Source organism: Rhinoderma darwinii, chromosome 3 (assembly GCF_050947455.1).
Source record: "Rhinoderma darwinii isolate aRhiDar2 chromosome 3, aRhiDar2.hap1, whole genome shotgun sequence".
Classification (NCBI taxonomy): Eukaryota; Metazoa; Chordata; class Amphibia; order Anura; family Rhinodermatidae; genus Rhinoderma; species Rhinoderma darwinii.
In genome coordinates this window covers 233,356,433-233,370,322 of record NC_134689.1, presented here as the reverse complement: position 1 = coordinate 233,370,322, position 13,890 = coordinate 233,356,433, and the positions used below count along the sequence as shown (strand labels likewise).

Genomic DNA, 13,890 nt, shown 5'->3' with positions numbered 1-13,890 from the left:
CACCGGCCCCCCGGCAATTTCGTTGCTGGGGCGGCGATGAGCTGCAAACACTTTAAATGCAGCGATCGCTTTTTGACCACGGCGTTTATGAGGTTAATGGCAGGGATTGGAGCTAACTGTGGACCCCGTCATTACAGCAGGGTGTCACCTGTAACGTACAGCTGACACCCGGGGATGGTGGCACCGACTCAGCTTCTGAGCCGGTGTCCTCCATTTGTCGTTTGGATACGGCAAATTGCGGGAAGCACTGGCTTTTCATGACGTATCCATACGACAAATGGGAGGGGTTAAACATGGCACTGTCACAGTATACCACCTGTGCCACAAGCCAGTCAAATTTCTGATCTGCTAGATCTGCCTGGTCAACTGTAAGTACTATTATTGTGAAGTGAAAGCATCTAGGAGAAACAGCCACGAAGTGGTAGACCATTAAAACTCAGAGTGGAGCTGCCGAGTGCTAAATTACACGGCGTGTAAGGCCCCATGCACACGACAGCAAAAAACCTCCCTTTTTGCGGACCACAACTGCGGTCCGCAAAAACGGAGCCATTCACTTTCATTGAACACTGACACCTTTCCGTAGCACTACGGAAGGGTGTCAGTGCCGTGGAAATGTTCCGGGAATTATGGAACATGTCCGTTCTTTCGCATTTTGCGGGCCGTGCTCCCATACTTTGTATGGGAGCACGGCCCGAAAATGCGGCTGTCAGTCAGCGGCCGGCCGTGCCCACAATCGCGGGCCGTGATTGCGGGCACGGTCGTGTGCATGGGGCCTAAACATTACCTATTCTCTGTTGCACCTGCACACAAGTCTAAAAACCACCAATTACAATGTCAGGCGTCGGATGGAGTGGTGTAAACACACCGCCACTGGACTCTGGAAACGTGTTGTGTGGAGTGATGAATCACGCTTCTATATCTCGCAGTCTGAGGGAAGAGTCTGGGTTTGGCGAATGCCAGGAGAACGTTACCTGCCTGACTGCATTGTGCCAACTGTAAAGCTTGGTGGAAGGATAATGCTATGGGGTTGTTTTTCAGGTGTTGGCCTAGGCCCCTTGGTTCCAGTAAATGGAAATCTTAATTCTTCATCATACCAAGACATTTTTGACAATTCTATGCTTCCAACTTTGTGGGAACAGTTTGGGGAAGGCCCTTTCCTCTTCCAGCATGACTGTGCCCCAGCGCACAAAACAAGGTTTATAAAGACATGGGTGGGTGCGTTTGGTGTGGAAGAACATGACTGGCCTGCACAGAACCCTGACCTCAAACCATCGAACGCAATTGGGATGAACTAGAACAGAGATTGCGAGCCAGGCCCTCTCCTCCAACATCAGTATCTGACCTCACAAATGCTCTTCTGGATGAATAGACAAAAATTACCCCAGACACACTCCAAAATCTTGTAGTAAGTCTTTCCAGAAGAGTGGAAGCTGTTGAGGCTCCAAAGGGGGGACCAACTCCATATATACCCCAGAATGGGACGTCCAACAAGCCCAGTAGCATTTAAAAAAGTGGTATGCGCCTATTTTCCTGACACAAATGACAATATTAAGCTGCGTTGAGATGAGAGGATGTGGCGTCCAACTGATGTAAATTCTTATTCCGCAATTCTGTAGTGCTCGCCATATTTCCCAACAGGTACGCACGGAACCCATTACACTACTGTATACAAGTAAATCTACCCCAATATATGTTCCAGCAGGCCATGCCACCACTGACAAAACCAAACCACCTTTAAGCCATTTATTTCATCAGCCTAGTAACATATCCGAATATATTCACAACTGAACTGAATGATGACACTGAGCGTCCAAACGTTATTAAACCAGAAGAACTAGATAGATATAGATATATCTTCTCACTAGTTACACGCTGTCTCCATATCACAGAGGTATTGAATTTCGCTTTCGTCTCGATTAGCGACTGCCAATGGCCAGTATTGCAGCCGGCGTACAGTGTCAGACGCTTGCGCAGTGCTTGTTGGGATTTGTGTTTTTCTTTGTTGCAGACAGACTGGCGTCTCTGTCATAGATAAACTACAGCTCCCACAAGGCAGCGCGCTGTTGGCAGACGTGTCAAATTCATTTGGCCGCTTCTTACAATTTCAGCAGGAAGCCGGCCGGGAGAGCGCTGCGGGTGTCCCGTGAAGACTGAGGAGCCGGTGGCGGGGTTTTCTTCCGGTCACTTGTCACCATGCACCCTGCTCTTGCCGTGGGCCTGGTGTTCTCTGGGTGCTGCAGCAATGTGGTATTTTTAGAACTTTTGGCCAGGTGAGGAGCAGTAGTCAGTCGCCCATTCATTAGCTGGGCAGTATGTTAATAGTAGAGTAGAATTCTATGTAGGAGAAGCAATGCTAATCTTATTTACAGGTGCTGTAAAGCAATTTCTGTTCCCTGTACTAACTGTGTGTAGTTTCTGCTATTCAATAACTGTGATATATTTCACTAGTGTTACATGTGAACTCCCTTTAAAGCTAGCCTAGAAATCCCTGCTACCGTATTAGGGGGAAATGTATCAAAACTGCTGCAAAGCAAATATGAAGTAGTTGTCTATGGCCACCAATCAGGCTGCTGCTTTCCTTTCTGATTGGTTGCCATGGGCTCCGATTCCCCCACCTTTTTATTTTATATTTTCCGCTTTTGCACGAGTTTCGATGCCTCTCGCCTATTATGTTTCACTCTAGAGACCTGCTGTCTTACATTGGCAGATGGTTCACTGGGGACTGGTCGCCATCGTTCAGCTTCCATTCGTCAATTCCCCCAAGAAGCGTGTGTACTGGCGCAGTTATATCACTAGAGCAGGGAGATGAGCAGCTCTGGTGCGGAACCAATCGTGTCAAGTGGGAAAACGCCAACCTGAAAGATCTTTGCTTGCTCCGATACATGATGTTTAGGTCTGCTGACAAAATGATGTTGTCTATTGGCAGCTTTAGAGAAGAATAGCTAGTAAAATTGGTATAAGGCCTTGTATACACAGTGCAGTTTAAAAACGTATAACGCTTTGAGTTTTGTCTGTATGGGATCTACACCTGGTTTGGGCAATAAAGCATCAAAAAGTGCACCAAGCTGCCTATGCCAAATTGTTTAGGAGATTTTCCACTGTTGGCCCTATTGCTGGTGTGTCTGGTCCTGCAGCTCATCCCCTTCAAGTGAACGGGCTGAGCTGTAGTACTATACATAGTGGCGTTCCGGCGGGCACCCCTGCCCCCTTTTTCTGCCTATTGTAGGGGATAAGGATAGGCCATCAACGCAAAATCCTAGAAAACTAGAAATTGTATTGGACGGAAATACTGCGGACGTTTTATGTACATATTTTGCTGCAGACTTCACCCGTTCTTCATTGAAATGGTTTAAATCCGCAGTGAACATTTAGAACACCATGAGCATGCTGAGGATTTGAAAAAACGCATTATACTTTGATTTCCGTTCGGAAAATGTTCGGCAGCATGTGGATGAGATTTATTCAAATCTCTTCCACGTGGCTGAGACTGTAATCCATTGTGGATGTTTCACATGGAAAATTGGCATGGTTTCCATAACCTGTGAAGCCAGCCTTAAGCCTTAATTTTTTAAAAATTTTCCTACCCTCCTCCGTTATTTAGATATCGGTGACGTTATATTTGGCGCCCGATATTTAAATAACCCACTGAACTGTCAATGGTGTGTGTAATTGGCAAGGGGGCATGTAAGATGGCTGTGACACTGTCCAATCTGCTACGGATAGTGCCACAGCAAGAGCTGGGGTGCGTGTGCACGCGCAGCTCGGAGCTGTGCGTGCATGGGCCCGCGCGCGCTCTCACTCACTCTTCAGCTCTCGGCAGACAAGTACAAGACTGTGATCTCTCACAAGAGATCAGTCTTGTCCTTGTCTGCCGAGAGCTGAAGAGTGAGAGCGTGCACGCGCACAGCTCTCCTCCCTCCAGCTCTTGCTGTGGCACTGTCCGTAGCTGATTGGACAGTGATGTGACAGTCACAGCGATGTTACACGTCCCCTTGCCAGTACATGCCCCATTGACAGTTCAGGGGGTTATTTAAATATTGGGCGCCAAATATAAGTGCACCGATATCTAAATAACGAAGGAGGGTAGGACATTTTTTTTAAAGTGCCCCAGGGTTTGTGCAGCCCTGCCTATTACATGCTGCACGTCTATGGGCAGGTGAAAGGTTCTCTTTAATACTCGTCCTGAGCGGCGGGTGCTAGGTGCATTAGGACGAGCATTCTTGTCCTGTGTGACAGCCGTGTCCGCGCGCGATCTGGAGCAGGGCAACGGCTGGAATACACAGCCACAGCCCCGCTCTAACGGAGGACAGAAGAGAAACCTCTTCTCTCCACCGTTAACCCCTTGAATGCCCCGATCAAAGCTGATCGCGGCATTCAAAGTAAATAAGAGAAGGGGGGACTGCGTGACGCAATCATGGCCCATAACTTGTATGGCCAGACAGCCCAGGGTCCATTGAAGGACCCCAGGGCTGTCTGACCATATTTCCTGTTGCCCTAACAACTGCCTGTGTACAATCAGTACACAGGCTAATATACTAGCATATAGATATATGCCAGTACATTACAGTTAAAAAATGAAAAATCCCTCTATGGGATTAAAAAAAAGTGAAATTAATGAAAAAAAATTTTTGATGTTAAATAAAAGAAAATTGTCAAAAAAAATATACAGAAATACACATTTTTTTATTTTTTTTTACAATGAATAAACTTTTAAAAATATAGGTCTCAAAACATGAAATAATATAGACATATTTGGTATCGCCATGACCGTAACCACATGTACAACAAATGTATAACCTTATTTATGATCGGTGTATGGTGTAAAAATAAATTCATTAAAAACGGATTTTTTTTCCCGCCATTTTCGCCAAAATAAAACATTTATATAAATTTGAAACGATTACTTATTTTGTACCAGAAAATGGTACCTACATAAAGTACAACTCGTCCCGCAAAAAACAAAGTCTCATACAACTACGGTGTATAAAAAATAAGAGTTCTAAGCGTCGGGATGCAAAGCAGGAAATACCAAAAAATTGTTCTGTTCTCAAGGGGTAAATGTTTACTGTAAAAAAAAATAAAAATATTTTTTCAAAAATGTTATTTTTATTTTCTTTAATATTACTTTTCCTTTTATATTTCATCTTTTTTTTTTTTTTTTTTTTTAAGCAAGCTTTAAATGTATTGCCATCTATTTATATGCCAGCACATTAGCCTATGTACTGATAGTACACAGGCAGTTGTTAGGACTTGCCTAAGCCCATATATGGTATGTCCCTTGATCGCGTCACAGGGCAACCCCCTTCTAATTTTCCCCTTGAATGCTGCGGTCAGCTTTGATCACAGCATTCAAGGGAATATCGGCAGAGAGCAGAGGTTTCTCTGATCTCCGCCTTTTAGAGCGGGGCTGCAGCTGTGTAATACAGCCATTGCCCCGCTCCTGACAACAAGTGTGCGCGCACTGTCAGCATGAGGTAATGCAGCCGGCACAGCACTAACGACCAGTGGCATCAGTGCTGAAGACAGAACATGGGGGTGTTTAGCAGTGCACCTGCCATGTTCTCTGTCTTCAGTGTCGGCCACATCACATCATGCTGACCGCGCACGCACACTTGTCAGGAGCAGGGCAATGGCTATATTACACACCCGCAGCCCTGCTCTGACTACATTCATGTGTTACAAAACTAAGCTGTATCGAAATACATGAATTAACGGTATTGAACCGTTTGATGGTGCACGGCATTGAAATAGTATCGATATATCTATGCTTTGTGCAACCCTTGTCCCCTCTGTGCTGTCCCAAAATGGCTTCGGCGCTTCTTGGACTACGAGTCTGTGACACTCCAACTGTTCTAGGGTTGGCCATAGCTGCTCACATGGGAAGTTCTGTCCAAACCGTGAACAGAGGGAGTGTCTTAAACTCAGTCTGAGGAGCTCGGTGGCCATTTTGAGACCACACAAAGGCGACTCTAAAACGTAAGGGCACAACTGGAGGGCACCAGGTAATATTACTCCATATACACCATCATATTTAAACTGTTGTCCGGAGACTGGGAAGTCGTTTTATGTCTTTCTTCATACACGTTTTTTTTTTGTCTTGTCTTTACGTGAAGTTCATGCATATTTTAAAAAAATGTTTTTTTAAAAATGTTTTTTTTTACAACTTTTTTTATGTTTCATTTTTTGTGGTCACATGTTTTTGACATGTATTTTTTTTCGGTGTTTTTTTTCTTCTCCAAATAGAGAAGCCTATGGGAAAACACCTGGGAAAAAAAACCAGCAAACCCATACTGCAGTTGCAAAATAAAATTCCACTGACCCTAAAATCCAACACAAAAGAAAAAAATAAAACACCTGAAACAAAAAGTCTGACAAACATTTCATATTTGCGTATTGACTTCTAGCGAGCATCTGGTCGCACCATTTAAAAAAAAAAACAACAACCCTGTGTGTGAAGGTACTCTAATAGCTGTCTTGTATCATAACTGGTTAACTACTAGTGATCAGTCCATACATTGCACATTGCCCTATTTTATTTTTTGCTTTTTTGGTGGGTTGTAAACACATATGCAAGACTTTGGATATATGTTTTTTTTGTTTTTGTTAGTAATTTCCTTCTTGACTTAGTGCTGTACAACAATTTTATTTATTCCCAGGAAGTTCCCAGGATGTGGAAACATAGTGACGTTTGCTCAGTTCTTGTTAATAGCCGTAGAAGGATTCATCTTCCAGGCAAATTTCGGAAGGAAGCGGCCCATCATTCCGATTAGGTATACTGGTATACTGTACTTGTGTCATTATTTGTGTAATATGAAGATTTTTCACATTTGTCATGCAGATGTATTCACTATGTAACTTTTATATTTAGGTATTATCTTATCATGGTGACTATGTTTTTTACTGTCAGCGTGGTGAATAACTATGCACTGAATCTCAACATCTCAATGCCACTTCACATGATATTTAGATCGGTGAGTAGAGGAAAGGGAAGGGGGTAGCTTTATGATACGGTCTCTAGAGGGTTTAATCACGATGTAAAAAATTTCATTGTGTGATTTACCACCTGTTAAAATGTTTTTAATATTACAGATTATTATAAAGCAGGCATTATGGCTGACCCATCTTGCATGTGCTCTGTAAGGGCCAGTTTACACTGTTTTTTTACGTGTTTTTTGACACGGAAACCGCATCGGAAAACACGCCAAGAAACGTCCGAAAATGCCTGCCATTGATTTCAATGGGAGGTAGAGGCATTTTTTTCCCGCGAGTGGAAAAACCGTCTCACAGGAAAAAGAAGCGACATGCCCTATCTTCGGGTGTTTAGGTCTCTGACCTCCCATTGACATCAATGGGAGGCAGAGAGAGCGCAAAAAAACGCAGCAAACGGCGTGCAGGCAGATCAAAATCTGCCACAAAATTGCAGACGGAATTTTGAGGCAGAATTTTCTGCCTGCAAAAAACTCTTTGAACATAGCCTTATATATGCTCTTAAATATTTTAAAGACATCTAGATGTGTTAGCGGATTAAACAATGTATCAACTGTTTTCATGACCCTCAGGCCATGGTCCCTCAATGGCCTTAAAGGTGTTGGCCAAAGATTGAAACTATTGAAGATTGAAACAGGATAGGTGGTAAATAGCTGATCAGTGGGTGTCCAACCGCTGGCACCCCCATCGATCACAGGAACAGGCTTACTTTTCTGTTCCTGGAGCCCCATAGGAATGGAGTGGTGGTGCGCATGCTCAACCACCGCTCCATTCATTTCTATGGGGTTGCCAAGCGCTATCTTCGGCAGCCCCATTGAAATGAATGGAGTAGTGGCCAAGCGTTTTTTCACACCGCTCCACTCATATGCAGCAGCAACACGCATGCTCAACCTCCGCTGTTTTAGAAACGGAACCTCCCACTGATCAGACACTTAACACATATCCTGTGGATAGGTGACCAGTTTCAATGTTGGGTCAACCCCTTTAAAGAGGCTCTGTCACCAGATTTTGCAACCCCTATCTCCTATTGCAGCAGATCGGCGCTGCAATGTAGATAAGAGTAACGTTTGTTTTTTAAAAAACGAGCATTTTTGGCCAAGTTATGACCATTTTTATATTTATGCAAATGAGGCTTTCTAAAGTACAACTGGGCGTGTTTAAAGTAAAAGTCCAAGTGGGCGTGTATTGTGTGTGTACATCGGGGCGTTTTTACTTCTTTTACTAGCTGGGCTTAGGAATGGGAGTGTATGATGCTGAAGAATCAGCATCATCCACTTCTCTTCGTTACCACCCAGCTTCTGGCAGTGCACAGACACACAGCGTGTTCTCGAGAGATCACGCTGACGTCACTTCCTGCCCCAGGTCCTGCATCGTGTCAGCCACATCGGCACCAGAGGCTACAGTTGATTCTGCAGCAGCATCAGCGTTTGCAGGTAAGTAGCTACATCGACTTACCTGCAAACGCCGATGCAGAATCTACAGCATCAGACGTTTTGGGAGGATGCAGTCAATTGGGGGAATTTACTAAGCCTGGTATTTTATTTGCTAGTCTTAAAGAGGAAGTGTCACTAGGTCATATAATGTAAACTGTTTATCTGACCTGAATCCCGCTGTATCCCTTATTCCAGCAATCTTTTTATTTTGTTCCTTGGCACCTCCGTTCCTGAGTTATGGCCTCTCGTTGTGTTAGCACTGTATATGCTAATTTCCTATAGTTGGCCAACAGGGCGAGAACTATACTGATTCTCCCGAGGTGGAGTCGGCACCACAGCCAATCAGCGTGAGGCAGCTTCAGACATGTGCCTAGTGAAATTTGAATCCAATTGTCAATTGAATTTGGTGAACTTGTTGATTTAGTAACTAAGGGGGCAATTTCTCTTTGCACATAGGGCTGAACTGCATTTTTTTCCTTCAATAAATTACATGTTCATTCATAAATAAAAATATTTTGTTTTCTTGGGTTATCTTTGCTAATATTAAAAGTAGTTTGATATAAAACATTCAAGTGTAACAAATATGCAAATGTAGAAGAAATTAGCGAGGAAGCAAAAACTTTTTCACAGCGCTGTATGGCCATGTTCACACAGCTTACTTACCAGCGTCCTTCAGAGCGTAAAACCTTCACATTGATTTCAAAGTTATAAAGCTGTGTTTTTCATACGAGGCATATTTTTAAGCCATGTAAAAAAGACGTGACATACCACTTGAGGTGTTTTTACAGCAGATTATTAACCTTTCCAATATACAATACCAAAAAAACACTTGAAAGAAACTGAAAAATGCTTGGCAAATCTGCTTTACCGGGTTTTCATAGGCTGATTTCTCTTGTAATCCGCCCCATATTCTTCTGCTTTACATGTATGCCGTGTAAACCTACACTGTGTGCAAGTCTCACTGAAGTAAGAAGCTATTGGAAGATGAAAATCTCTAATTTTGTATTTTGCCATGACTTACTATTCCTAATGCTACCATTTCTTTTCTAGGGATCGTTGATCGCAAATATGATCCTAGGTATAATTATTCTCAAAAAGAGGTAAGCGCTTTTATATTAATCACTACATTAGGATGTTTCACTTAAGAATAGTACAGTAAAAAAAGACAAAGACTCTACCTGCAGTCATTGGCTTTTTTTTGCTCGTTGCTGAGACGTTTGGGTTCCGGACAGTTCTACCCGGTCTTCCAGAACCGGTTGTTAAGTTAACAGACTGTTGTCAGAAGCGGGATCCTGACCCAATTTCCCCCTGCACTCAATTGACTTCGCGACCTTAGGATGTGGATACAATTGAGCGTTGACTAGCGCTGGCGAGGCAAGAGAACTACCATCGCCCTGCCCCACCATGCAATGCTGTTCCAGTGATGTTGGCGGTGCGACGATCTACAAAGGGCACTATCTACACATGGCACTATGGTGGGCACTATCTACAGGGCACGTGGTGTTATCAATCTTGTACCTCCATGTAACTCACATTAATAGTAATTAACCCCACCATGTACCTCACACATTAACCCAATGTTGCCCATTATGACTGTGAGGTATTTGATTGGATCACTTACTATGTTTTTATAGGAAATTATCCCATCAAATACCTATCAAACCCTGCCTGCGAGGGCTTAGAATCACTCCCCTCACCAATAAAATATGTGCGCTGTGATTGTCACATTTTATGGGGGGGGGGGGGGTCTTTTTTTTTTTTTTTTTCAACTAAAGCAGTGAGCAGAGGAGTAGTTGCATATCTAGTCACACCCTGCGCCTATTACAGACATATCGACTTTGTGACTTAAATGTTTACCGGCATTCTGGATCGAGCTTTTCGTCCTTTCTGTTTTGGCAATCATATGATATATTCATGTAGACATAATTGGCATGTATTAACTCTGTATATCTTGATTTTTTTTTTTGTATTTTTTTTTTTTTAGGAAGTGTTGTTTATCTCCGGCTCTGATTTGGGTCAGACTTTTAGCTTCAACATGATTTTTTTTTATGCAATTTTTTTTACAAAAGGTTCTACTTTGATGCAAAATTGCATGAAGGCACCCATAAATTGCAAAGTGCTGGGTGGCATTTTCACAATGGGTTAAATTTTTACCTTCAGAAAGGGGAATTGGAGTATATGGGTTTTTCTCTATTTTGTAGGTTTGTAAAAAGTGTATAAAAATTTTTACTTTTATAATTAGTCCTTCTCAATGAATTAGAAGATCATCAGAAAGGTAATTTTATTTCAGTAATTCAATTCAAAAAGTGAAACTCCTGTATTATATAGATTCATTACACACACAGTGATCTATGTCCAAAAAAAAATTTCTTTTTAATGTTGATGATTATGGCTAACAGTTATTGAAAACTCCAAATTTAGTGTCTCAGAAAATTAGAATATTATATAAGCCCAATTTCAAAAATGATTTTTAATACCAAAATGTTGGCCTATTGAAAAGTTTGTACAGTATATGCACTCAATACTTGGTCTGGGCTCCTTTTGCATGAATTACTGCATCAATGCGACGTGGCATGGAGGCGATCAGCCTGCGGCACTGCTGAGGTGTTATGGAAGCCCAGGTTGCTTTGATAGCGGCCTTCAGCAAATCTGCATTGTTGTATCTGGTGTCTCATTTTCCTCTTGACAATACCCCATACATTCTCTATGGGGTTTAGGTCAGGCAATCAAGCACAGTGATACTGTGGGTATTAAACCAGGTGTTGGTACTTTTGGCAGTGTGGCAGGTGCCAAGTCCTGCTGGAAAATTAAATCCGCATCTCCATAAAGCTTGTCAGCAGAAGGAAGCATGAAGTGGTCTAAAATTCCCTAGTAGACTCTGGACTTGATATAATATAACACAGTGGCCAACACCAGCATATGACATGGCTCCCCAAACCATCACTGACTTTGAAAACTTCACACTGGACTGCAAGCAACTTGGATTGATGCCTCTACACTCTTCCTCCAGACTCTGGGACCCTGATCTCCAAATAAAAGCAAAATTTACTTTCATCTGAAAACAAACAGGACTTTGGACCACTGAGCAACAGACCAGTCCTTTTTCTCCTTAGCCCATGTAAGACGCTTCTGACGTTCTCTCAAGGAATACGACCGTTGTAGCCCATGTCCTGGATATGTCTGTGTGTGGCGGCTCTTGAAGCACTGACTCCAGCCGCAGTCAACTCCATGTGTATCTCCCCCAGATTCTTGAATGGTCTTTTCTTGACAATCCTTTCAAGGCTGCGGTTATCCCTGTTGCTTGTTCAACTTTTTCTACCACACTTTTTCCATCTTTTCAACTTTCCATTAATATACTTGGATACAGCACTCTGTGAAGAGCCAGCTTCTTTAGCAATGTCCTTTGGTGGCTTACCCTCCCTGTGGAGGGTGTCAATGACTGTCTTCTGGAGAACTGTCAAGTCCGCAGTCTTCCCCCCCCCCCCCCCCCCATATGATTGTGTATCCTACTGAACCAGACTGTTGGACAATTTAAAGGCTTAGGAAACCTTTGCAGGTGTTTTGTGTTGTTTAGCTGGTTAGAGTGTGACACCATGAGTCTACAATCTTCAACTTTTAACCAATATTCTAATTTTTTGAGAGACTAAATTTTGGCTCTTCATTAACGGTTAGCCATAATCATTAAAAGAAAAAAATGCTGGAAATAGATCACTCTGTGTGTAATAAATCTATGTAGTACGAGTTTCACTTTTTTAATTGAATTACTAAAATTAACTTTTTGATATTCTAATTAATTGAGAAGGGTGTGTGTGTGTATGTATACTTAGCCAATCCTTATTAGTGAAAATTATTACACTTGTCAATAAGCACAATTGTTTAAAAAAAAATATACAAAATGTGTGTGTATATATATATATGTGTGTAATTTATACATTTTGTATTGTTTTTTTTAAACAATTGCGCTTATTAGTGGAAATTATTACACTTGTCAATAAAGATTGGCTAAGTACCCCCCCCCCCTCCTTTCCCCCACTGTTGTCCCTTGCTAGAGGTCCTTGGTGGCGTGTAAATATTGCAGTCACTTGCCCTACACTGTAAGTTAGCAAAATATTACGTGTAACTATTCTAATGACGGGAGTAACCAGGGAGTGCGGGGTCCCTTGTCACCCAACCATTACATATTCCACCCAGGTTATATATAATAATATAAAATTTTTTTTTTTTAAATAGAAGCCTTTAATTATTTCTCCTCTGTCTTCTCTTGTCTGAGGGGGCCTGTTCCAGATACACTCAGGCTGCCACGTCAAGGCCATTCTGTGCCAAAGTCCTAATGCTGCCTGGTGTCAAAACCTTGTATGTAGCGCGGCACAGACAGCCTGATGTGGCAGTTGGGGGCATCGGGGCTGACCCCACCCTTTGGGCCAAGTCATGGTCGCACATGGTCTGTGACCACAATCGTTATACCACTGTGTACTAAATATGTAGACTTGGTAGCAGGGGGCCATTACAAGAGAAGGGACGGGAGATTTCCTCTGTAGACTGCAAATTCTCACTCCAGGTGTCCCCTCTTGTCAATTCTGGTACAACTTCTTTGAGAACAATCACCTATCCACAGGATAGGTAATAATTGTCTGATTGCTGGGGAACCCAACCAATCACGAGAACGGGGGTCTTGAACCTCACGTTGCCCCTCACTGCACCCTCCGCACCCGAGGAGGAGCTTGAATGGAGCAGCAGTCGAGCATGCGCCCGCCACTCAATGTCTATAAGAATGACGGACACAGTCGAGCGCTGTACTCAAGTGCTGTACTGAAGTGGCAGCGTACAAACTCAACCTCCGCTCCATTCAATGTCCCTCTCACTGCATTTGAGCAGTGAGAAGGGGGGTTCAGGGCCCCCATTCTCCCGATCAGTGGGGGTCCCAGCGGTGATTCCCCCAGTGATCAGACAATTATCACCTATCACAATGTGATATTTGTGGATTCTGAGAATACACCTTTAATGTACTTATCCGTTTTCAGTATGTTTGATGTGATTTTACAAATTTACTTTCCAGGTATAGTGCTTCCAAGTACTTGTCCATTGTTTTGGTGTCTATGGGGATCTTCATTTGCACATTGATGTCTGCCAAACAAATGGTAAACTTTAGCTCTTTTGATCGATCTATCTAAACTATTGTTCATTTATGGAACCTTATTTTTTCTGAAACTGTAAAGGGCTTGTGCAGGATTCGAAAAACATGGCAGCTTTTTTTTCAGAGACCGCGCCACTCCTGTCCATGGGTTGTGTCTGGTACTGCAGTCCAACCCCCTTTACTTGAATGGGGATAAGCTGCAATGCCCGACATAACCCATGGACAGGAGTGGTGTTTTTTGGGGGGGAGGTTTTTGGAACAAAGCATCCAAAGTTTTTCTAATCCTGGACCACCCCCTTAATGCGAAAATATTATTGTTCATGTGTCCCAGGAGTA

General features: G+C 42.9%; 2 protein-coding genes across 2 annotated transcripts in view; one reads left to right on the top strand and one right to left on the bottom strand.

Annotated features, from left to right (window-relative positions):
* Positions 1–2,080, bottom strand: part of LOC142749454 (uncharacterized) — a 168,645-nt gene extending 166,565 nt beyond the window's left edge. The window contains exon 1 of the mRNA XM_075857511.1: positions 1,863–2,080. The gene's annotated coding sequence lies outside the window, so the exon portion shown is untranslated. The remainder of the gene's footprint in view (positions 1–1,862) is intronic.
* SLC35B4 (solute carrier family 35 member B4) overlaps positions 2,021–13,890 on the top strand; it is a 34,363-nt gene continuing 22,493 nt past the window's right edge. The window contains exons 1-5 of the mRNA XM_075857512.1: positions 2,021–2,270; positions 6,657–6,770; positions 6,869–6,971; positions 9,471–9,520; positions 13,477–13,558. Coding sequence (XP_075713627.1) covers positions 2,194–2,270; positions 6,657–6,770; positions 6,869–6,971; positions 9,471–9,520; positions 13,477–13,558 — 426 coding nt within the window. The 5' untranslated portion in view covers positions 2,021–2,193. The remainder of the gene's footprint in view (positions 2,271–6,656; positions 6,771–6,868; positions 6,972–9,470; positions 9,521–13,476; positions 13,559–13,890) is intronic.